At 33.4% G+C, this 26,787-nt stretch overlaps 1 protein-coding gene across 4 annotated transcripts in view; it reads left to right on the forward strand.

Moving 5' to 3' along the window:
- LOC129221583 (anamorsin homolog) overlaps positions 1-18,133 on the forward strand; it is a 35,630-nt gene extending 17,497 nt beyond the window's left edge. For 2 of the 4 annotated variants that reach the window (XM_054856092.1, XM_054856093.1), the window contains exons 5-8: positions 7,001-7,151; positions 12,883-13,026; positions 15,806-15,930; positions 17,043-18,132. In XM_054856092.1, coding sequence (XP_054712067.1) covers positions 7,001-7,151; positions 12,883-13,026; positions 15,806-15,930; positions 17,043-17,156 — 534 coding nt within the window. In that variant the 3' untranslated portion in view covers positions 17,157-18,132. Of the gene's footprint in view, positions 1-7,000; positions 7,152-12,882; positions 13,027-15,805; positions 15,931-17,042 lie in introns of all 4 variants that reach the window. The other 2 variants (XM_054856091.1, XM_054856090.1) reach the window with 2 other exon arrangements.
- The last annotated feature ends 8,654 nt before the right edge of the window (positions 18,134-26,787 follow it).

Genomic DNA, 26,787 nt, shown 5'->3' on the forward strand with positions numbered 1-26,787 from the left:
ATAAAAGTTGTCAATCTAATGTATTTTTTTTTTTAAATATTAATCTTTAGAAGCTTTGTTTCCTTCATGCTGCATTTATAGAAATTGCTAAATAGTAATAGAAAAGACTGGAAAGTTTGTTAAATCAGACTTGGACAGTTTAAAAGAAAATTGTGTTTGAAAGGTCACATTTTTTTAATCTTTACGAGGAATTTTACCTTTTGTTCATGACAAAGGTCCACAAAAATTACCATGGAATTACAGAGAAAACTTGGTGGTACGAATCTTTTAAAATTTTGAAGAAGAAAACATAGTTTTTTACGGCATTTAACAGGGCCCAGTCATGCAAAGAGGGGGAGGAACAGCCCCCCCCCCCCCCCCCCCCCCCCCCGAGATCGATCTTAGTTTTCGCCTAACTTGGAAATAGTCGGGGGGCTACGGGGGAAGAAACTGCAAATTGTGATAAAATTATGAAACTCGGCATGCTTGTAGACATTGTATAAACAAAAATTTTACAAAGGGGAGGCATTCCAAAATCCCCCCCCCCCCGGCTGCCATTTCTGGTCCAGAACCAAAAACGGCGATTCTTTTTAAATTTTCGTTATTATAATTTTTTTAATCATTGGTTGTGTCATTCCATGGATGTTTATTACATTTTTTATTATTTAAAACTCCAAAAAAATCTAATTTCAGAAATAACTTCACAAAAAATGGTTTTTTAAAAATAAAATCAATATTTTTAAATTATGAGTTCTCTGAAGTGAATTTCCCCCCCCCCCCCATAACAGAATTACAGGTTTCTGAGTTTGAAGATACATTACATTTGTGTTATATCAAAGTAGGATTCCAGTTATCCAAACTCTAATTGCCCGAACTGTCCAATTATCCGGTCATGATGCCCCTCGTTTTAAATGACTGAGCACGCATAATTGAAACTATTTGAGAAGGGTATAATAGAATAAGGACTTGAAGAAAAAAGAGAGAAAAAAAATTAATTTTCAGACAACATAATTCTAATAGAAAGAAATTTAAAGTTAATTTTAAATTTCTGTTCATTATTATTATCGCTATTGTTGCTGTTTTTAATTCTCCGTCACCCAATTGATCATCAGTAAGCTTTTTCTCATTTTATAATTAAAAAAAAACAAAAACATATATATATATATATGGAGCACCGTATCAAAGCTGGTGCTTTTAAAATTAAAGTTTATTAGATCATAGATTTCAACTAACTTTAGTATCGTTACTGAAACTTTGAAGGAGTTGATTTTGTGTGTGTGTTATATACAAATATACGTGTACAATATACGAATTTTGTATTAACTTATCCAATTATTTAAGACATTTTTAAACACCCTTTAAACTGTTCCAGACCATTTCTTAACAATATATTACCGTTTCTTGCATAAACAGCTGAATTTTTACCGTATTTAAAAAAAAAACAGCAGTATTCAAACGATGCACAGTATCAATTATCAATGGGAGAGAGAGACATGAAAAAAAAAAAAAAAAACAGTACGGTACATATACAGTATGCAGTAATAATAAAGCACTACACTGTAATAGTACTATACAGTATTGCTGTGCTATCTTCGATCAGTGGCGGATTTACATTCTTTTCAAGGGGGTGGCGGTTGAAAAACGTGGAAGCCATATTTCTCCCCTCAACCCACTATGTAGGGGGGAGGGAATCAATTGCCCACTTTTAGCCTGTATTTTAAATTTTAATCACCCCCTATCGCCCCTCACAAACTTATCGCTCCCCTCAAGAGTTAAATCTCCCTTTTGGTGGCTATCACCCCCAGGTTTAGAAACCACTGTTCTAAATCATAGCAAAATGTATCATCATACCAGTATAGTGTAGTCCATGGAAGAAAAAGGTTGGAAGACACATATAGAAATATAAAAATTATTAATGTTCAAAAAAGAGGGGAGGGGCGAGCTTCGGTTTCAAATTAAAAAGTGGGTAATGCTGTCCATCTTCGACTACACTGTCTCAACTTAATTTAAAGCAAATTTGTGGAATGTACTTGATTGAAATTAATAGCAAAAGCTAGTAATTCCTTTAATTCTATATTATTGGTTTTCGAAAATGACAGTTACGGAGGGGGCGGTCGTCTCCACCACCCCCCTGGTAAATCCGCCACTGCCTTCGAACCATTTTTTAGAGTTTCAAGCGTTCAAGAATTCCTTATCTTGTCACAAATTTTCACTTTTTCTTTCTATCTTCACAAACATAGCATGAAACAGCGTGCTTTGGTGCAGAATATTTCATCACCTTTCATATTTAGAATTTAAAATATTAAAAGAAAATTGTGGAGTTGTTATTTATACACACTAACAAAGCGATGTTTTGACTAGCGCTGGGTGGGAACTAGAGCAGTTAGTGATGCTAAAAGGATGAAAGTATATTCACGAAACTAATATTTAGTAGTAAATAGCGAAGCCGTCATTTTGCGCCACGATTCCTTTCCAAAAGTTTTCGTGTTGTGGGTGAGAAATTTGCGTTAGCTCTAACATTCGTTACTCGAGAAAAACTCGCGTTATAGGCATTTGGCGTAAGTTGAATCGCTTTGGAGCGGAAGCCGACTGTATATGAGAGATATAAATGCTCAATTTTGATTGGGGAAAATGTAAATTTATCATACATTTCACGACAGTATATTTTTGAGTATTATAGTTTAAAGTTGGTTGTATTCAAAACGTTGATCAGAATAAAACATGCGTCTTGTTTTGCCACAATGACTTGAGCAGAAAACGGACAACCAAGTTAGAAAAGTTACTTATTGGATTTAGTTCAAGCACTTCTCTGCTTCCCAAACGTGATGAAATTTTAACTAAATACTGATTTTTTTTCCTTTTGTTTTAGCAAGATTAGTGAACTCCCCCCCCCCCCTTCGATGATGAGTAGTCATTTGATTGTCATCATTTTTATTTGGAGGAGAATGGAATATATACTATGACTACGAGCATTCTTCGGAAGGGCTAGAGAGGTGAAAACCAGGAAAATATGTAGCAAAAAGAGAGATCCAATGGGGTATTCCCCCAAAAATATTTTAAAAATCAATAAAACGATTTATCCTTCCTGGATTTCGTTTCAAAGTTTATTTCAGGTCCGTCATTTGGGAAATCAGGGTGAGGAGGGGCCATTGGAACCCCCTGGATTTTAGAAATATTTTTTAAAAAAGTAGTCTTTTTGTTCGTATTTTTTGTTTGTTCCTTTAAATATTAGGCAAATGTTTGGATAGGTAGCCTCTCCCCCGGAATTTTTCCGGAATTGAAGTTACCAAAACGTATTTTAATCAAGTTTTAGTGATTGGGGGGGGGGGGAGGGAGAAATGATTGGGGGTAATATGAAGGAAACTTTGGAAATTTAAGTTTCAGAAATAGAATAGTAGATTATCTTTGATGGCAAGGCAAAACGATCGGAGACCCTCACCCGGAATTTTTTTTTAAATTTAAATCCTGAAAAGGAATGTTTGTACGGTCTTTAATTATGCAAAAGGAATAGAAGGCACTCCTGTGAAATATTTCCGAAATTGAAAGCTTAAAAATCCATTTCTTTGCTATTTTTAGGGAATGGGATAGGGTTCTAGGAACTTCTCGAAATATTTCCAAAATTAAGTCCTGAAAACGCAATTACATGACATCTTTCAGGATGAGGGTTGGGGTTAAGAGACTGTCTCACAAAAAAATTCGATATTGAAGTTCCAAAAACGAACTTTCAGACAATTTTAGATAATGTTATAGTGAGGTTTTTTTCGACTCTTTCGCGGCAATTTGTAGGGATGCAAGTCCGTAAACCAAAATGTAATAATGCTGAGGGATCATCAGGCTCTTTAAATTCGCCACTACGCTCAAGTATTGATGCTTCTCTAAAATGATTTTTTTCCTCTACATATTTTAGTTTTTAAACTGTTTAATGATATGTTTTTGAATGTGTTCTCTTATAAGAAATTCTTCGCGACTCCCTTGGAAGTCACAACATGCTGGTTGGGAACCGCTGATCTCGAGCATTAGTAATTAACCAAGCTAGTCAATTAATGGTTAAAATATTTTTTTTCTCAATAAAAGTTGTACTATACACATTCATATCTTTAGCATAAAAATGTTTGTAATTACTTTGGTATAAAGAAAAAAGCTTTAAAACTAGCATTTAACTATGTCATTACTACAGGTAGATCGTGTTTGTTAATTACTGGCGTTGAAGGCATTTTAGATCAATGCATGTAATCGACCAACCTTCAATAACAAACAGCATAAATGGATAGTTATTAAATGCATTTTTTTTCCTTCACTGAGAATAAGCATTGATCAGCATATCTCAGTAAATGAACCTGTAAAATTAAATTTAACCTAGAAAAAGGTGATTCAACATTTTATCTGATAACAATTTGCACCAGTAAGAAAAGTGACTTCCTTGAAAACTTCTAGATGTCTCTGTAAGTATATCGTACGTAACCTTCATAATGGTCAAATCAAAACCTTTGTTACAACTTAGTTCAACTTACTGGCTGATGGTCAGTAACTCGCGGATCACACTATAATACTTCCTGTGCAATTTAAATAAACGCTTATCAATATCATGTTTACTTAATCTGTTACTTTTCCAAGTCTAAAACTTTAAAGTATAAAATTGAGATGAAGATTTACTTAATCCATTTGCACAAATTTGACATTTTTATGCTTGTATTTGCAATTTATTCCCAGAATTTTAAGCTTTGTCTTAAAATTTTGATACATTCAAATATAAAAACCATTAAACGTTACATAATATACGAAGTACCTACTTTCTAAAAAAGTTTCGTGTCTACAAGGTAATGATTTGAGCCTATTACGCGTACGCACACAATATGTAAAAATCTTTACTTTTCAAGTTCAATTTTTTTTTTTTTTTTTTTGAAAGTTCATATATTATCATACATAATACTTTGCTCTTTGTTATAAAGGGCAAATATATGCACAAAGATGTCACACCTGCGCAAATGGATTGAGCAAGGTTTTTTTAATTAAATAAGAACTATTTTCAGATCATCTTTGTCCTTCGTTAACATTAGAAAATATTAATTACTTCTTGAAAAATAGTTAAAATCGTTGTTGAAATAAAATATCACGAAATTTTAATGATCTCTGTTGCGTCAATTTAGAAAGATATTCATTGCGGATTAGGAAAGATTGTGTGGCGAGCACTCGTAGGCCAACCCTCCAATTCTAGTTCACCCACCTGTTTCTAATAACACGGAAAATACACACGGGGACGTCCTCCCTCCCCCCTTTCTCTTTCCTTGACTACAATCACTGCCGCCTCGAGCCCAAGCTACAAGCACTGACATCCGATACCACTGGCCATCACTTCGGGCACACGCATGGAAAGCCTCACTTTTTCGCAAAAATCTAGTTCATCTGCAAAACTGACTGATGGCGATATTTGTCCGGCGGGATCTCCACGCGATCACGAACAATTGGTTTTAGAGAAAAAAAAATCTAGACTGATTTATGAAGAATATGAAGGAATGAAACTTGTTACAGAAAGTTTATGGTCCATATGGAATCATTTATTAGCATAAAAATGAGAAAAAAGCCGAGCTATTAATAAAATAGACCTTAATTTCACGTATCCTTACTTATTCGAGTTTTTGACGCCATCTATTGGCACTTTAGGCAACTATAAGATTAGTGGACAGAATCGAATAAGTTTCAGAACACGTGAGCATTGAAAATTTTTTTAATGATATTTACAAAATATTTCAATTGCAATGCGTCTACATTGTTTCTATGGTTCAGAGAAAAAAATCTCGAATCTCTGTGTTTAGATGATTTTTCATGAATGTATTTAAGAGAAATATTTCATATTTGACAAAAAGTACTTTTTAATATCATTTTGTGATAAATGTAGGTAACTCAGCAGCAATTTACTTCATGCACGTTGTTTTTTACACATTCATCTGATACAGTAAAAAGTTTCATTGCAATCTGGCGATTAGATTTTTTTTGTCGCTGTTCCCAAAGAGTCAAGTTTAGCATGTTTTTCTACCGGAACAGCCTTAACAGTTTTCTCGTGAAGGGAAGCATGTAATAAATTTCAGCTCTCAGTTTCATTTTATCTTGTTTATTTTGTTAATTTGTTATTTAAATTGTCTACTGTTGTTTCTCGCTGCTTTTACTGGATGTCTTTTCATCCAAAAACTCACTATTTGCATTGAAAAAGAGGTTCTCTGAAACCTTGAAACACGTGTATGCAGGAATCTACTAATTTTGTGTGTCAAAGCGTTTTTGATCACTATTTATTGATTGTTACTTACTTTTGGGGATACTAAGTTTCAGATTCATTGTTGACCTCTTTCTTTTTTTTTTTTTTTTTTTTTGAAATGCAGTATTTTTATTAAACCTCCTTTGTGTAGCATAAATACAAGCCTTCAAAAACATGTAAATGCCAATATAATGTTGATGGTTCTTTAGCATTTAAAATGTTGGTAAAATTTAGGAATGTTTGTAGTTTTAGTGATAAGTGATTTAGTGTTTCCCCCAAACATTTTTATGAAGGCTCTGCGCCCTGCCCCCTTTTAAACAACTTCAATGTGACCTACCCCCCCCCCTTTTTTTTTTTTTGCTTTCTCAATGCACTTTCCTTGCCCCTTCAAAATTTATCAACACTTATCCAAAATCAAACTTTCTTGCTTGAAAAGTTGAAATTCACTCTAGCATGGACATTGAAATGTATCTCCCTCATTTCCCTTTCCCACTAAAATGGGCAGGGAAAATTCTCCTACAAAACTTATAGTACTTTTTTACTACCAAATTCCTTTAAGAAAGTGTCCTTTTAGTTGAAGGAATACCCTTTTATCAGAAAAAGTGCGCTACCCTTTTTTAGATCTATGGAAAACAATAGCGATTGTTTATAATCTTGATAAAATGAAGCGAGAATTAGCAAAAAAGTATGGTTATATCACGTACTTCACTAGCTATTGACTGAAATGGGATATTTTTATACTTTTTGCTTAACTTTTTCTCTGTTTTTTAGCCTGAAATAAAACCCGTTAGCAAATCTAATGTTGAAGAATATGACACAAATTTTACTCATAAAGAAAGTGAAGTTTCATTGATAGAAGTAAGAGCTACAAAGCCAAATTTTGAAGTAGGATCTTCTATGCCTTTATCATTTGCCAAAAGAGGTACAAAAAATCATATTTATGTAGTCCTTACTCATGTTTTTTGTTTGTTGAGATTTTGTAAGTTTATATGATATTTGTGTGACACTTTTAGCCAATTTCTTACTTCTAGTTCAGTTAAGGCTAATGGACCATATAAATCCGAGCATAACCTATTCTGTAAAACTAGTATAATTTTAAAATAATCTGCATGTACATAATTTAATTCTTCTCATAATCAGATAATGAATCAACAAATACCCTGCTTGGAAGAATAAAACGATATGGAATCCCAGCAACACAATGTTAAAATAGTTCCATTTAATCAAATAATTTCCCAGGTTAATTGCATAAAACTTTGACTTTTGCAAATATTTTTAAAAATGTAGTGAATAGTGGTGCCAAAAATAAAAAGATTTTGTAATTCAAGTTACTTGCATTTTTGCCACTTTTATATGTATTTATGAAATATGTTTTTAATCCTTACATTATTTTCTTGATTATGAATTTATTTATAAAATGTTTGTCCACTAACCATCACTTATTTTAAATAGATATGCATATTTATATTTTGAGACAAGTTTAATTGGTATGGTAGACAATATTTCCCCTCATAATAAAAATCCTTGCTAACTGAATAATTTGTGTTGAACCACAGGTATTCCTTTGAGCGAGGCCAACAGTATTCTACATTACTAACTAATCTTGCTATATTTGAAATACAGTAGACCCTCGTTTTACGGGGGGGTTTCGTTACACGGAAACGCCGAGTAAACTGAAACCGCATAAATTGAGACGTAATAGTAGTGTTAAAATAGGGGTTACATTCCGTAGATAAAAAAATACTTCATTCTAGTGATGACTAATTGTATAATAAATTTAATGTGTACTTATATCAATTTCTATTCACAACATGCAGAAAGAAAATATAAAATAATTTTATGTTCTGTTTATAAATAGGAACTGGCTAATATAAGTCTTATGGCAATCATTAAGAATTTTCCTCTGTACTTCTTTGCGGAGCATTAACACACCCATGATCACTTGTGTCATTTCCATCATAGAATCTTCCTTTACTAACAAATCAGAAAGGTCATTTCTATTGTCTAGGAATAGCTCAAAATTTTCAATGTGAAAGTTTTCGGTTGTGTGTCTTCAATGTTGGTATCCTCGTTGGTTTTGTCCTCCTTTGTCACTTCTAAAAGCTCTTCTTCCAGTGAGTTCTGAACTGTATGAGTTTAATAACTTTACTTCTGGAAAGAGCTCTGGAACCAATCGTATAAAATGTCTCCAGTGGCCGAAACTCGATTATTAGGACGCCAAAATGCAGTTTATTATGTGTAATCTGCACTCTTTAGGAGTTTGGATTTTGAAAAGGGGGAAAATTTTATCTGTTTGCATTGCCGCATCCACATAAAACCAAAATTCATCCGCATAAAATAAAATAAAGGTGTCAAAACTTAAACCGCGTGTAATCGAAACCGTGTGAAATAAACCCGTGTAAAACAAAGTTCTAGTGTATACAGCAGGGTTCGCGTTTACGCGCTATAGCGGGTTCTTTACGCAAATTCGCGGGAAAGGGACGCAACTTCCGCGAAAATTCGGGTCTTAGGGACCCAGAACACCCAAAAGATAAAAACCAGAAAAAAAATTGGAAAATGCTGAAGATCTATCTAGTGAATGTTTTTAAGCTTCAATGACCAGGATAATCAACAGAAAAGGATTAAAATGACCCTATCTCTGTATCAGCTATTCAAACACACCCCTACTGTTGACCAGTCAATGGAATTTTAGTGATAAGACTGGAGCTTACAGTGACCTCCTGGGCAGAGCTCAAGGAGCAAAATATTGCAAGTTCATAAATAGCCCATTGTACTGTATTCTAAGAATAAGTTCTCCCTCAACTTTTATCTTGGGGAAATTCCTGTAAACAACAATAAAGATCAAAAGTAAGAGTGGTTTCAATGCAATCTTCAGGATTGATACAGGACAACTGAGTAGTAAAAGCTTATCTATTTTGCATCCACCTAACCAGAATTACTTTTGAAAATTATTATCTTGCATCCTCAATAAAAGGATGGGTGAAAAAAAAAATGGCGAACATTTTCCCGATCGCGCAAAACACAAAGTTCTGAACTTAACATTTTTCTTGTTAAATTACTTATGAATATGAATTTTATACAAAAGCACTTTAACCTTGTTCATTTTCTAGTAATTCACCTATTTCTGAGGGGCTATTTTTATTTGGACTTGCAAAAGTCACGTATTAATCGATCGCACCATTTTGAAAATGGCGAAATTTTAAAAGTAGCACCAAAGCCAACACAGATATTTTAAAAGAGTCGCAATGAAGTCAAATTTTCTAATTTAAGATTGCAAATGAGCAATTTTCATACTCATGTGAGAAAATGTTTCGTTTTTGCGATCGCGATTTTTGCGTTGTGTTAATTCGCTTGCGATTTTTTTCTATTTCTATGAAATTGCCATTGATAATTGATGGAGGGGGGGGGGGGGGGCTAGTTGCTTTTTTTCACCTAGAAAAATGTTCATGAAAGCAAAGGTTAAGGGAGTGCTTTCTGCTTGATCAATCAAAGGCATTTATTTTTTATCTCATGGTAAAATCCAACTTTAAAGTAAATTTTGAGTTTACCTCATTGTAACTGACTAAATAGTTTCTCAAATAACTAAATCTTGCAAGTGTATTATTTGAACATATGATAATCACAGAAAAAAAGGGCAAAATTAACCAATTTAGTTTATTTCATACCTTTTTCAAATAACTATGTGGATAGTTTCTTTTCCCTAAGTATAAATAGTTGTATATTATTCAATTATGTGCTAAGATTTGTTTAAAATTTAAGGGACTCATTTTTTCCGCCAAAGGACCCAAATCTATTTCGTTAATGGGTCCTTCGGACCCAAGTTACGGATAGTTGAGTGCGAACACTGAATGCATATAGCCAATTCAACATAACTTGAAGCTTTATAAGTCAATTCTTAAACTTTTTGTTAAGCCCCTAAAAATGCTAAATTTTTTGATATAAATGATGATTTGTTTTCATGTCTCAAAATGTATACCTTTTTAATTGAAGTTTTTTAAAAAGTTAAATTTACTTCTCCTGCATGTAAAACTTATCAATAATCAAAAAGGAAATAATTTTTATCCTGTATATGTTGAATTCTTCATCAGTTTATTATGTATGTTGTGAATGAGATGATAATGCTGATAGTCGATTTATTTTAGATTTAAGTTTGAATCTGTGGTGATGTTTTATGTTCACTTGGGAATAATGTAAGTACAGAAGTTGAGTACTTCTTTGTTCTAGAGAGCTAAATTAGGCCATTAAAGCTGTATAGATTCCACAATGAAAGAAAAATAACTTTCATATGGTTCAGAATTCCATTGAATATACTCTTCCAAGCATTTTGAAGAATATTTAATTCGACAAATGAATATCTAATTGATACTATAATTTAAAACCATTCAGTTTAAATTTGAAATTTAAAAAAAGCCTAATAGTCTATTTCATGTTAAAATGTTAGCAAACAAAATGCTACACAAAGAAAATTGCTGCCTCTTCTCTTGACTCTGAGGAAATATATTTTATTAAAACTGAAATTTAAAATAATTTTCTTACATCTACAATTCCAAAAATTGTTTTAAAGAATGAACTTCATACATTTTAAAATTTGAGTTTATGATATCTGTTTATTTGAAATCATAGGCGTAATTTGACCTTGTAAAATGGGTTAAGATAACAAAAATTGCTTTGTTGCTTTTTAAAATTGAACTCAATTTTAGGCTATCTGTGATAATAGGGACTGGGGGGGGGGGGGGTCCTCTGGGAATTTGTCAAATTTGAAGTTGAAAATATAATTTTCAACAATCTTCCCTCAAGTTGAGGAAACTGGGAAAGTTTGAGGGCTTTTTTTTAGAAACTTTTCGAATCTTTAACTTTTAAAAACACAATAATGTTGTCAATCTTTGTTGACAGTAGGGGAGGGAGGGAAACTCAGTGTCTCGTGGCTCTCTGCTGGAAAATTTTCGACATTGAAGTCACGCTCTACATAAAAACGTAATTTTAGGCTTTGTTTGGTAATGACAGAAGAAACAATTCCCACCCAAAATTATCTTTGAGATGAAATCCATTTAACGCTGTCTTTGAGAGTCCAGGGTTTTAAAGCCTTACTGCAGAAAATTCTCAAAAATGAAATTCTACGCTGTTTGGTGAAGTAAAAGGTCTGGGGAAGTCTCGCTGGGAATATTTCGATATCAAGTCATCAAAATGTAACTTTAGACTCTCCTTGTTGACTTTGAGGACCTTCTCTGGAAATGTTTTTACTTGAAGTCTGAAAAAAGCAATTGCACTCTTACTAAAAAAGTGAAGCCAGGCAGCTTTCCTTCCGAAAGTTTTCGAAATTCACATCATAAATATATGACTTCAGACTTTGTTTGGTAACAATTGGAGAAAAGGGGTGTTAAGGAATTCATCCCTAAGTTTTCTTCAAAGCTGAAATTAATTTTAGGCTATCTATAATAAAGGTTAAATTCGATTTTTGAGGCTCTTCCAAGGAAAATGATGGAAATGCAAAAAAAATCAATGATGGTGTTAAAAGGGTGTGGTGTTCCAGTGTCTTCCCCAGAAATTTTTGAATTCCAAGTTTTAATGTGTTATTCTACTCTATCTTTGAAATTATTAAGTAAAGGGAGGGAAGATTCAAGGACCTTGCCCAAAAAAATATTTGAAATTGAAATCTTTAAGATGCAATTTTGGCTATTTTAAGTAATGAGAAAAGGTGTAAATTGGTCGCCCTTCCTTGCAATTTTCAAGTTTTAAAAATGCATTTTGGGCTATATTTGATGACTTTAGGAGAAAGGTGAGAGTTTAGGGGCTGTCCTCAGAATGGTTTTTGGTTTCAAGTTTTTAAAATATATTTTTGGGCTACATAGTTGAGGCATTAAAAAATGAGGAAGTGACTATACATTGGAAATGATTTTGAAATTGAAGGCCTTTTCATGCATTTTTTTATCTGCATCTGGTCAGGTTAGAATAAGGGTAGAGGGTCCACAGACTTTTTTCTTGCATTAAGTTCCCATTTTAAATTTTCGTTGATTATTCTGAGGAAAAAGCATCTGATTTCAGAGCCATCCCTCATAAAGACACATTTTAAAGCTATTCTTAGTGTCATTAGACTAGGGATGCTGAGAAATTTTTTCTATTGGAAACTTTAAAATTTAAGCAAAAAAAGCCATTTTCTATTCAATTCCAAGTTATTTTTGGTGACATTAGGGAGGAGTTTAGTTATCTTGGACTCTCCTCTCTAAATTGTCCGAAATTATAAACCTAAAAACGCATTTTTGGTTTCTCATTATTCTCGTCAAAGGGATCATAACCCTCTTTTGAAACTGCTCGGAAATCACTCTTGAATTTGCAGCCCTTAAACGTTACTGCCCAGAGTGTGGACCCTGGCTTGCCCCCCTTCTTTGCTATCCCCCATTGTTCAAAATCTAACATCTCAGCATTGGGGGGGGGGGGGAGAACTTGCATTTGATTCTATTTTGAAGGATAGCAGAAAAAAATCCCTATTCTTCCCTAAGTAATAAAGAAAAATGCACAATTTCTGTGTGTTGTAATCATTTACTAGATTTTTTCCCAGTAGATGTTGGCAGATTTGTTATAAAATTGCTTCATATATTTTAATTTCCAAATGTGCTGTTTTTTATTTAGATTGCAGTAATTTTCATGTTTTGCAGATTCTGCTAAAACTGATCCAAATACTGCAAAAATTTGGATGCTATCTGCTGATGATACACTTGACGAAAATGTAGAATTAATTGATGAAGATGAGCTACTTGATGAAAATGATCTGAAAAAACCTGATCCTAGTTCTTTGAAAGGTACGATTGTCGAAATAGCTTACAGGGTTCCCATGGGTCCTTTAAAGCACTTTATCCTTTAAAGCTGAAACGCTTGATTTTTTTAAATTTTTTTTACAGTGCTTTACTCTTTAGTTTGTTCTGAAAGTCCTTTATTTTTGCTGTAATCATGTGTTATTCCCTGTCCCCCCCCCCTCCCAATTGTTAAAACCCCAATGCCACTTTTTTTTACAAAATATTTTTTTGCTTGCCAAAAAATCAATAATTTTGCAAAATGAAGCATAGGATTGTGTGAACTGTTACAGGAAGCAACCCTAAAACACGTAATTGGGGAAAACACCTGATGTGGTTCTTGTCGAATTTTGTATTGACCTTGAAAATTGAAAACTTCAAAGAAGAATCATACATTGCTCGCAAAACAATAAAAGATTCACATAAATTTCTGTGGGGGTTTACTAAATGTTAAAACTACCAAAGAATACTTATCCTCAGTTGTAAAATCAAAACAAAAATTTATGGAACACTTGGAAAATGAAAATAAAAATAAAGAAAATGATACTGTTACAAGAAAAAAAAAAACAGATAAGTGATGAACTTAAATTTGAAGAGACAAAAAGTGTTTCGAGCCTGATATTTTTTCACTTTTAAAACTGCCTATGAACTTTTAGAAAAGCAGAAGTGTTGAGAGATATAACATTTTACAGTCAAGCAAATAGTTTGATGAAGTCTGCATGAGAAAAAGAGCCTCAAACAAGGGCGCCCATATAGGGGGGCTTGATACCCCCTCCTTGGAAATGAGAACTTTCTTGCTTTCAGTGCTTTTTTCTTTGCAAAAATGTGTAAAAATTTCTTTTCCAGCCATTAATGAATAAGTTATTAAAAATGTCAAATTTTAATCTCTAATCTGTTCTGAAATTGGTTTCCATGGGGAAAATATACTGCAGAATTATGGAGAAATTTTTGAGCCCCCCCCCCCCCCCTTAAAATTTTGCATACGGGCACCCTTGGCCCCAAATGAAACAAATAGAAAAAGAAATAAAAGAAAAATTTGAGGAACTGAAAAATTAAAACTGTCTTGTTAAAAAAATGCATTCAACATGACAGATATGTGTTTTGTTACAAGAGTTGTACTATTTTTTTTTTCATTGAATTTGTTGTTATAGTTAACTGTAAAAAAGTTCCTCTTTTTATTTATTTAAGTTTGATAAATTACATTAAGTACATTTTAACTCGAGGAAATAAAGAAAAGTAAACACAGTCGAACCTCTACATATGGAAGTAGCAAATTGCCCGAAAAAAATTTGATAAATAGAAACAATAATTCTCCACTAATATCTTTTTAACTCTATAGTTTTTTTTTTTTAATTTCAAGTTATTGTTTGTAGTTACAAATTATTAATTTTTCCGGGGTTTTACCTTTAGTTATCTGAAACTTTATGCAGTTTTGGATAAATCTAAACATGTAGTATGAGCATTGATTTTTTTCTTTGTTTTTATTCATTTTCAACCATTTATAGTTTTAAGTTGACTTGACTTAACCGAATACTGACTGACCGAATACAACAGTTTAAATTATATCTAGTATTTTTGCAAAAGTACTAAGTTGCAGCAGAAGAGTTTCAAGCAGAATCTGTTAAGAGCTGTAGTATAAAACTTCATGTTATTCCAATGTTTCCAAATGGGGACATTTAAAAAAAAAATCGAAGTTTTCTTTTTCCATTGCTTAGAGTGGTTTTAGCACTTATTTTTATGAAGTGACAAGTTTTGTATCTGAAGTATAGAACAAGGTTAAACATGTGCATCAAAAATATTTATACACAGAAAAAACTTTGAGAATTATTTTACAATGAAGTTTAAGTTGAAAACAAAGTGAGAAAAAGTTTAATTTTTTTTGCACAATTTTGAAATCAGTCGTCTAATTTTCAGGTCTATTTAAAATAAAATCATTTTTTATTGTTTTATTTTTATGAATTTCTGCTCTTTGTGTTTTTGCTGGATGTAGAGAAATGTGGCCATGTGTATCACTTTCATATGATCAAGTGCTTTTTCTCCACTCTGTAATGAAAAACGAAAAAAAAGAGCTGTGTGCATCACATGACTTCCTTTTACTCCAATTTAATGTCATTTTCCCATTATTGGCAATTTTAATGGAATAAATAGTTTACTCTCTAAATATCACCAACAGTTTCCAAATCAAAAACCGGATTTTAAAAAAAAAATCTCCAACATACCGTTCTAGAGTTATGCAACATACATACGCACATAGCTACATACAGACGTCATGAGAAAACTCGTTGTAATTAACTCGGGAATCGTCAAAATGGATATTTCGCCTGTCTACACATTCTTTTGCACTTATCCACGTGTGGTCGAGTCGAAAAAAAAACTCAACATTCATTTGGGGGTGAGCAAATTGGAAATTAAAGTTGATTTTTATGTGAAATTTTTTTCCCGAATACTATACTTCCTTTTTTGTAAAAGGAAGTAAAAATTAGTGTGTTTCATATGCTTATGTAATCCTAGTAAGTAGAAACCTGCTTTAGTTTACATTGTTCTGAGGCGCCAAATCATTTGTGACCATGTTCGTTTACCTTTGAAAATATTATTTTCAGCCTGTAAGTGGCTACGGATCTATTGATTTAATTTATTAAATATGTAAAAAAAATGAATTTATTTTGTTGGTTAATTAATTTGTTGAGTGCAGAAAGTATGAAAGTAAATAAATATTTTCAAGCAAATAAGACTTACTGATTGTCTCATTGAAGTAATTTTGGTAAAAATTAATGTTTTATAATTTTAGTCTGTGCAACTACCAAACAAAGAAAGGCTTGTAAAAATTGCACCTGTGGGTTAGCCGAAGAATTAGAACAAGAAGAATCTGAAAGAATTGAAAAAAATCGATCAGCAACATCTTCTTGTGGCAATGTATGTATTTCATTATTTTAGCATTTAACATTTTTGAAAGTAGATGCAAAACATATTTTTTAAACCTATCTTTAGGAACATTCTTAAAAATTTCATTTATGCATGTAAAAAATCCTACAAGTTTCATTTTTGAAGCATAAAAAATACAATTGAACTTTTACACTATGATCTGTATGTCTGCATCAAACAATTGCTCATCTTTTACTGTTTTGTGCTTTATACATACAATAAAATATGACAAAGATGTGTATAATTATCTGATCAGAGTTTTAGTTTAAATTTTGAAAGCTACAACATGGCATGCTATGTGTATTTGTATAGTGAGCAACAAATCATCTAGAAAAAGGAATCTACAGCAATTTCATCTAAAAAAAAGAAACAAAAACAGTTAATGCATCTGCATAAATATTTTAAAGGTTCAATAAAACTTTGGTCAGGGTAACGGCACAAGTAACTGACATGCTTAAGACATCGCTCTCAGGTTAACTCAATTTTCTGAGCACTTTGTTGTATTTAGACTTTTAAAACTATTTTTCTCTCATGCAACTACATCTCATCTAACATTTGGCTGCTTCTGGATTCTCTGAATTAGTTATCTCTATTTTTATTTCCTCAATTTCGAAAAATTGTCCGACCCCCACCATCAATTCTGATGATACCCAGTAACTGATAAAATGAGAAAAGGATGAGTAATGGACAAAATTCTCCTTTTCTCTTCAAAATGTAAAAAGTTCTTCATTTTTAGATCTAAAACCTTATTAAAGTCATGAAACACAGGCAAACCTTGCGGTGTTCTGTTCATAACCTTCCAGCACTGCCTTCACGCTGATAAAATTCACTCTGATAATACTTGTTGCATCACCGTATTCATGGGTCGCAGCAACATCAGTTATACCCGCCTAAAATTCTTAATATTTAAATCCAAACTTGTGACTCTCTGTTATTGGACCCTTTTCTGTTACTGGTGCTGTTACCCTACCCTTTCAGCTACCTTACCACTGCCTTAACTTTTGTTGCCCTATTGTGCTGATAAAAAAGTAGATAATAAACTTTTTTAAATCTTTCAAAAATATTTTAATATAAATGTTTGTCCTTTATTCTTCTTTCTGCAGTGTTACCTTGGAGATGCATTTCGTTGTGCCAGTTGTCCTTACTTGGGCATGCCAGCTTTCAAACCAGGGGAGAAAATAGTTCTGAATGACAACCAACTGAAGGCAGATGTGTAGCCACATTGCCTTGGAAACAAGATATTTTATCATTCTGAAGACTTAACTGATGGAAAGGAGGAGAAAACTTCCTCAATAATGCTCAGGCTGATAAGAGTGATGCTGCTTACATATCAACTGTTATAAAAGAAATATATTAGTTGTATATTTGGTATTTTAAGTCGTAGGCATATTTATTTTGTTGACAAATGGATTTATATTTTATTCAAAAACAACTAATGAAGCAGAATAGAATATTTTATTGGTATGTTTTGCTAAAGTGAATTGTAATTTAGTAAGGTTGTAACATTAAACATTTCCTATTTTCTGAAAAATTAATAAAATATTTAATTTGTGTTCTGTTGGCATAAAGTATCGAATTTTTTGTTTCCCCTTGTAAATAAGTTTTCTATCGACTACAATGATCTTCTTTTTTTATGATTTATGTTCCTTAAGTGCAATAGTCTTGTGTAATTGCAACACAACCGAAAGGAGTGTACCATTACAATTACATAATTGTAGGCGTTTACCTGTAGCTCTTAAATAGAATTTACTGTAAATAGATATCTAAGGAAAACTACCATTTTATAATAATGGTTCATTTTTAAATATTTGTTCTTGAAAGTGCGCTATGGTTTTTAAAAATATTACATTCAAGTGTAAACAAGTTTTCTAAAGTTTATTTATGTGTCTTCAATGTTTTTAAAATTCCAGGAAATATTTTTTCCACTCAAAACTGAAGTATTATTTTGCATAAGCAATGAAAGCCTCATTTTTGTAATAAAATGAGTTCAAGTAAGTTATTTGAATAATGTAAAAGTTCACTTTTGCACTGTTTTAAGTTTTATGATTTTTAAAATATATTTAAAACATTAACTGCAAAAATGTAGTTTAACTCATTTTAAGAACAATAAATTGTAAGGACATTATCTGACTTGCTGTTGAACAATAAATTGTCTATAATTTAAACTCCTTACTTATTACTTCTTTTTAATCTTGTTTTCAGTGCATTTTCAGTGGCGGATACAATGGGAGGGTCATGGGGGTTATAATATCTTTGATACACAGCTTTATACCTTTTAATTTGCAAAACTTTCGTTTTAAATTCTATCTAAGACTAAAACTATAGTTTTTGAATTTGAAATTTTTTTATTCAAACTGTCTACAACGATAATCTGTCTATAACGCTATTTTTCTTGGTCCCCAGAGTATCGTTATAGACAGGTTTGACTGTATTACTTGCTTCAGTTTAAATTTACTTGAAATGCAACTCTACAAAAAAATTAAAGTAAGAAATTTAATCTCTCTTGATTACAGTTGCTCCTTAAAATCAAAGATGGTTTCATTGTAAATAAAATTGTTAAGTAATAAAAAGTGTTCGTCATATTTACGTACCAGGGTTGATTTGGTGCCAGAATGCACCAGAACGCTGTTTTCGATACTGCTTTTCTTAAAATATATATTTCCCGTTCATATTAAATCGATCATGACTTGAGATTTAGTTGCCGTTCTGGTACTAGAAAATTTACAAATTCAACCGTTATGTATTCTTTGTTTACACACACAAGCTCAGATTTAACTTGAGAGATTCTTAAAATTTTACAAGAGATCAGGCCTGGATCTATAAATTTTGGGCACCCCTCGACAAAATCTGTAGGGCCTTTCTCCAGAGGTCAGCTGTGTATATTTGCAACTTTGTTATAGTGCTTTTTTTTTTTTTTTTTTTTTTCAATTTCCTGGGCCTTTAAGGATATGACTCCCCCCCCCCCCCCCCCCGCCTTGCAGGTACGCAGATCCGGGCTTGCAGGACATGATATCAGATAACAATAGTACAAGGGGAAATAGTGTCCTCAGTCTGACGCCTAATTTTAAATCTAAAATCGTCACAGAAGAAGGGGAGTTGGAGGGTCGCCCCCTCAAACCCTGTTCTAAGTCATAACACCAATCCTAGTGTGGCTACATGTATACACGTGACATAAAAACTGTTATACTCCCACCCACACACAAATACATAGTCACAGTGAGAAAATTCTAGTTGCTCTAGTGATTAAAGAAATAGTAATTTTTTTGATATTTGAACTTAAAATTAATAATCTCCAGATTTTTATGTCTCTAAATGTCTTTTGAGTGATATTAGAGACTCATTATTAACCTTATTTTGTTAATATTCATGTATAAAATTTATAATCAACTATACCTGCACTCAATCAGCCTTTCAGTTTTTTACATAGTAGTATCTTAACGTTTTTACTAAATGAATGAACTGAAGTACTCAGAGTTTTATGAATAAAGTTAGATCTCAGCCTCAGAAAATGAGTGTGTTAAAGCCCATCCATACTCAAGAGCTTCTACAATGTACATCATATTAAAACCTTTTTTGGCTTAATGTCAATGCAGAGCTATTTGTGCATATATTTGGTTGAGTTTTTATTTATCTTTGTTAATTACAAATACTTGTATCATTAATCAAATTTAATAATAATTATAATTAAAAAGTTTCAATGCTGAACTAGATGAATAAAAATATAGCAAGCATATTACCTCATGAATTAGGGCCTAATATTTTTAAACAGCTGCAAATATTCTAGCCATTGAAGTCTGAACAAAATATATCATCCCTAGACGAATGAATATTTGCATGAATATATTGTACTATAATAAAACATTAAACTGTACATAAAATTTAGAATACATATATTTGATAGAAATAGATAAAGTTTAATTACTTTTGTAAATGTGTAGCAACAAGAAATTTTTGGAAAGTTAATTTATAAGCTAGAAAGTATTAGAACATATATATATATCTATAAGTTGGTAAAAATATAGTCAAACAAACCTCCTTTATCGTGTCACCCAGATTTTACAACACTGCGGATATTACAACACTTTTTCACAGTATCAAACTAATGGTATATAATCTTAAGTTGCTCTGGTTGTTATTAAGTTGCTATGGATTTCACAACAATGTTGTATTGTAAAATTCCAGTTACCACAACAGTTTAAGTTGCTAACATCAAGGATGAAAATCTCCTGCTTATCTGCAATTTTCGCTTTTTTATTTTTTATTTATTTATTTTTAGTTATTTCCGCTGTTTTTAGGTTTTGAAAGTGCGGCTAAAATTTTCCAAGACAGCATTTTTCGGTCACATCATCAGTGAGACGACGTGAAGCGATATATTGAAATATCAGAACTCTTGGCTAAACAATGACGACAGAATGCTGTTTAGGATATCGTCACAATGCCGTATTCACGATGTAGGAAGATATTGGCAAAACAGTATAACGACATGTTATCGTTGACGTCGTCAACACAATGTCGTTTACGATATCGTCACAATATCGCACCTGTTGCTGGATTAGACATCATTGTGTATTGTGATCCGATAACGTACCAATATGGTATCGATCATTTTTACGATATCGTCGTACGACATGTGCTACTAGGGGTCTTTGCAAAAATGTTAGAAACTTTTCCAACTTATACTATATATAAAAAAAGAGCAGAAGAAAAATCAGGCTGCAAAAGAGGGAAGGGGGACAGGAAAGAATTACAATTTAAAAGGAAAAAACTGCCAAGAAATTTACGGAGATGCTGCAAAACGCTAAAGACAGCAGCTATTAAAGTAACTACAGATCAATCAAATGAATGCGAAACTGTAAAATGATGAAAGCAAGAGAATTTTAGAATTGATTGGAGATTGTAAATCCTGCTAAAACAAATCTGCCAGTGATGACTTGGAACCCAGAAATTTTGCAAACTAAAGTTGAAAAATCTAATGAAAGTACTGAAAAGAATAACTCGAGGATTGCAGTAAAAGGCAAAAAAAAAGTTAAATCGGCTGAAAGAAAACAATGGTAATCCCGCCATTTTCAAAAGATTATCGAGAAGAAACATTTATAATTTTAATTATTATTATGTAATTCATCATTCAATCATTATTATACTAGTTTAATTTTGTTTTTTAATTTGGTTCATTTTCAATGAAATAAAATGTGCTACAGAGAGCTGAATCTTTTTAGTAAATATCAAAGTATCATAAGGTCATTTTGTAAACATGATGTCTTGATTCAGCTTGTATTAAGTGATGTCTTGATTCAGCTTGTATTAAGTATTTAATAAAATGGGAGTTTTATAGCTTTAGATGTCACATTAAAAAATAAAGTAATTTCACCTTATTTGTGGAATCTGGAAAAATGAGAGTGGTTAATGAATTGAAATATCTGTTAAGACCTTAAATTAATGCAAGCTTCTCTTTCTGCTCAAGTAAAGAAGAAAGTAATATTTTTCCCCGACAATGGGCAAAAAAAAAACAAAAACAATACCATACTCTCAGCTGTCATAGTTGGTCATAGCAAGTTTTTCCCATTCCCATGTAAGAAAGAGGTAACATTAACCCTCCCCCCCCCCCCCCCTAGATTGACAAGGAATACTCAACATAGAATATAGAAAACAATTACAAATACAAATGTGACGACCAGCAACAGGCTCTTGGCTCAGCTAGGCTGGTCCTAGTCAATTTATTAGTCCCCAATGAAGATCAATGGCCCTCTTAAAGCTATCCACTCCCTTGCTCATTACCACCTCTTCCGGTAAACTGTTCCAAGTGCCCACAACCCTATCAAAGTAGTAATTTCTCCTTACTTCCAGGTAAGCTTGAGATTTGAATAGCTTGAAACAATGACTCCTTGTCCTACTTTCGTTGCAAAAATTCAATCCATTAACATCGTTCATTTTGATAAATTTAAACAACTGAATCATGTCCCCTCTGATCCTCCTTCTTAGAACCCTTTCCAATACACAAATATCTTTCCTCAGATAAGACGACCAAAACTGCACAATACACTTCAAATGGGGTCTTACTAAACTCCAATATAAAGGCAGGAAGGTTTCCCCTACCGCACTTGAAGGATTAGCTGCCACAATCTAATCAGATTGTAGGCAAAAGTGAAGAAATGGTAATTACAAGAAACACCTTATTTATTCAGTTAAAAATAAACTTCGTAGAAAATATGAATGTTTAAAATAAAAGGAATTGCTTACTTATTGAATAACAGTCATATTAACTATGACTAGTTATGCTTTTTTAAGCTATTCCGATTAGCAAGTCCGGTTTTGACGACACTTTGTAGACAGTCCCAAGAGTGACTTGATAACGAGGTGTGACGGCAGATGAAAGGTGAACGTAAATTGAAGGAAAAATAATTTGTCCATAAAAGTTATTTCTTAAAGAATTTACAAACTCACATGTGGATTTTTTTGATTGAGGTATATTAAAATACATTGTTATGTGAAAAAATATAACTTACATCTTATGTTAGTCTTGTATTAACTCTACCACTTATGTATAATTCAGTTTCTGTCAGTTCTTTAAGCGTTATAAGCATCTAAAATGAAAAGTCTGTAATATTCATTCAATAAACAAACTTACAATTGCTTCCTTAGTCCTTACTTATCTTTTTCAACATATCATTGTCAAATTAGTAACATTCTTCTCTGGTTTTTCAAAACTTCATTGTGAAGAAAAACTGATTTACTTTTTAAAAGAAATTAAATTTGATTTATTTAATTACTAAAACTCTAGTATTCAAGCTTAGAATCATTGCTTCTGTCTGTGTGCAAGGTGAATTTGATCTTATCAGCCAAATGAAAGGGCAAGATAGAAGGACCCAAGTGGAGCATTATACCACCCAGGACTTAGTCTTATCACTAACCGTTTTCGAGTTATTATAGATAGAAAGAAAAAAAAATCAGGGTGCCCCCACCCCCTAGGCCAGGTCAGGGGTGGACTGGGTCCCCCAAAAGACCTTGACACATAAAAGGCCTATAGCGCAAAAAAAAAAAAAAAAAAAAAGTACAGGTTTGAGGACGCAGAAAAAAAAGGAGGGGCACACGTTTGGGGAACAATAAAAGTAAATTGGAGTTTTTTTTTTTTTTTAAAGGTTCGAGAGCAGGGGGGAACGAAGCACAGACGCACGCTCGAGGGTGCATAAGAAAAACCGAAGAAGCTCAGATTTAAGGGTGCAAAGAAACAAGACAAAAGAAAAAAAAACGAAACTCTCAGGTTCAAGGGCAAAAAAAAAAGAACGAAGTTGCACAGATTCGAGTACACAAAACAAAATTCGAAGGTGCCCAATTTGAGAGTGTAAGAAAAAAAGGTGAAGGTGCTCAGGATCAAGAGCACATATACAAACACAAAAAAAAAAGGAAAACAGAACGTGCACAGGTCTGAGGGCACAAAAAAAAAGAAACAAAATGAAGTCGCTCAAGTTTAAGAGAGAAAGAATAAAACGAAGTCACTCAGGTTTAAAAGCGCAAAAAAGGCGAAGCCGCATAGGATCAAGAGCACACAAAAAAAAAAAAAAAAAAAACGTCGGAGCACAGGTTTAAGGGCGCAAAAAAAAAAATGAAAGGAAAAAAAACAAAGTCGCACAAGTTTGAGGGCACAAATGAACACAGAGGGCTGATGGGCCGGCAGGCCAGTCCGCCCCTGCGTCAAGGGCGAACCCCCCCTTGAGCAGGAAACTTCTTAAAGTAAGAAAAGTACCCCTAAAAATCTCGATGGCGCAGTCTGCGCCATACCCCCCCCCCCTTAGATGGGCAGCCCTATTAAAATATATAATACATATATCTTATGTATATTATATGTATCTAATACATATATATATATACTAGAGGACCCGACAGACGTTGTTCTGTTCAAACTTTATAAATTGAAAAGTTAAAATGTTTCAATAACTATCAAGTGTTTGAACCGTTTTGTTGAAAAAAATAAGTAAAATGAAAATGTTTTAAGCTGCTTGGTGTCAGATTTCGTACATTGATTTACCTAATGCCCACTGAGCAGTTGTTTTATTAACTATTTTTTTCTCCCGAACTTGATGGTTTGTTCCTTTAGCCATACTCAAAGGATAAAAAGCGTCCTCAGATATTAAGATTAAACAAATAACTACCCATCTAGAACAAACGGGAAATCCCGCTGCAACATCCCCCTAATGAAAAAAAATAAAACAATCGAAAGGATGTCATTTTAAAAAAATGATAAAGGTTAAAACAATTCTCTGAATAAGCGAAAATCACTCATCCCTCTCCAAACCCTCTCCCGATATAAAATAAACACATGCTTCAACTAAAATGATTGAAAACTCTTTAAAAGCAAAAAACAATTCCTTGCAATTTGAAATATTTCGCCAAATAAACAAAAAATACAATAAATTACAGTAACAGTAGCTTTATAATGTAAACAAATGATCACGTAACTCTATTGTTTATAGCCAAAGTCGCCAAGCCACCACGTTACTGTAATCCAGCCGATCAATGAGCGAAGACAACTGCGACCGATTAACGGTCCGATCTTTTGAACGAAAACTTTTAAAACTTCATATATTGCCTAATTTGTTCTTTCCACCAAAGATAAAGATCTTCCACTGCACTGATCTTTTGTGTACAGAACTACCCTGTTGTAATCAAACTGGACGAAAATAAAATTTTTTTCGTCTTTTCCTTTAATAATGTACTGATTAGTTTGATAATCCTAAAAGTATTCTTGACCAAAACTCAGATGGATTTGAGCGGAGAAACAAATGTTGCTAGGCACTGTACTTTCTGATCATTTGGTTAGGAAAACCTAAAGCTCCGATCCGGTCACATGGTTCAATTTAACAGTATGAAGAGAAGTCGTGAGGAGTTAAGGAATTCATGTGCATGATGAAAAGCGTTGTTAGCAAATACTATTGTCCTCTCCCCCATCCATGTGTAATTTTTTTGACAGAGTTTTGGTTTCAGAATAAACATACAAGATTAAATCATTTAGAGAGAATTTCTCAACTCATCTATTTTGATCAGTTATCCTGTTCCATGTGTTTACCGGTTACTTTCTTACAGTAAAAGACTCTAGTAATGCTTACAACCATCTCTTAAACGGGCTCTTACAGTTTTTTTTACAAGATACAGAGATGGTAAAGGGCTCGTACAAAGAGACGACTTTAATCAGGTTGAAGTAAATCTGCACACGTTTCTCTAGGGCACCTCATGAAGAGTTTAATAAAAGACACCGTCAAACACAAAGGTGACACCACTCACAGTCTGAACCTTTTTGGCCTTTTAGGGTTCTATCTACGCCTTCTATAGCCAAACGGTGGCTCATCGAACATTTGTCCAACATTATGCGACATCCGCTTGAAGAGGTTCTCCCAACAGCCCGTTTTTTCTTGTAGAACATGCGGATGCTTTCTGGAAGAGATATTCAAAGTAGTTTAAATATGGAACGGTCAGTTTTTTTACAACTAAGTAAGGTCCCGGCAGTTCCATAAGTAAAAAAAAATAATAATAATCTGAATTTTGACCTCTTGAATTTAAATCATGTTTTTCGCAATCACGAGTGTATGTGTATGTAGGTATGTGAGTTTATGGTTGTGTGTGTGGGGGGGGAGGGTATGTGTGTTTGTGTGTAGGGAGTATGTGTGTGTAGGCATGTATGTTTGTGTCTGTGTGCAGGTATGAGTGTGTGGGTAGTTGTGTGTGGTGGGGAGTGTGTATGTGGATGTAGGCATATGTGTTTGTGTCTGTGTGCAGACATGAGTGTGTAGGTAGTTGTGTGTAGGCATGAGTGCGTGGGTAGTTGTGTGTAGGTGTCTGTGTTTGTGTGTATGTATGTGTTTGTGTGTGTGTATATGTGTTTGAGTGTGTGTATGTGTTTGTGTGTGTATGTGTTTGTGTGTATATGTGTTTGTGTAGGTGTATGTATTTGTATGTGTGTGTAGTTGTGTGTGTATGCGCGTGTGTGTAGCACATGGATGCAACCTGGAGACTGTTTTCGCTATAGGAGCAGCATTGTGAGGAGCCGGTCGATGGTGGTGCTGCATAGGCTGCTGGCGGGAAAATAAAATGATAGCACATCAAAACAGTCAACTGAGAACAATAAGCAATCGTGATTGCTCAAAAAAAAAAAAAAAAAAAAAATCATCGCAAAAGCCTGCTGATCGTTTTTGACTACTGTTGCATTTATTGAGTTTTCCAGTCCCAACGTCTATGCCAAGAAAAAGTAATTTGCCTTCCTGCTTTTCGTGTACCAATCTTGTTTCTATAGAATTGTATTCATTGATTCTCTGCGGCAATGGCTAACAAAAGTCCCCCATCACGGGACGCGGGAGCGCCCCGGCCGCCAAGAAAACCAAATGCCTACCGCCAAGGAAACCAAACGTCAGCAGCCAACAAAAGCAAATCCATCGACAAGAAAGATGAAAGAAAATAAACACGACTAAGTACAGTTTACACGACAGAACAAGTTGGGGTTTTCTGGGTTTTTTACCGCTCTGTATCTCAGCCCCATGAATACCCCCAGAGTTGATTTTTGGCATACTCAATCTCTAGTGGCCCCTGACGACGTAAACCAAAGTACAATCAATTGGACGATTAGGGGGAGGAGGAATTTAAGTTAGAAAATCAAAAAAGTTTTCGCTTTCTTTGACAGGGCTACAGCCCAGACGAAAAGACGAAGCAAGATGAAATTTCGCACACACATTCCCTGTGCCCTACTAATGTGCCATTTGACCCCCATCCCCCCTCGTTTTTACCCCTCAAATTGTACCTTCCCGGGGTTCTGTCACCCCCCCCCCGGGGGGCTATGGTAATGATTTTTGTATACATATTCTT

This window comes from Uloborus diversus, chromosome 4 (assembly GCF_026930045.1).
Source record: "Uloborus diversus isolate 005 chromosome 4, Udiv.v.3.1, whole genome shotgun sequence".
Classification (NCBI taxonomy): domain Eukaryota; kingdom Metazoa; phylum Arthropoda; class Arachnida; order Araneae; family Uloboridae; genus Uloborus; species Uloborus diversus.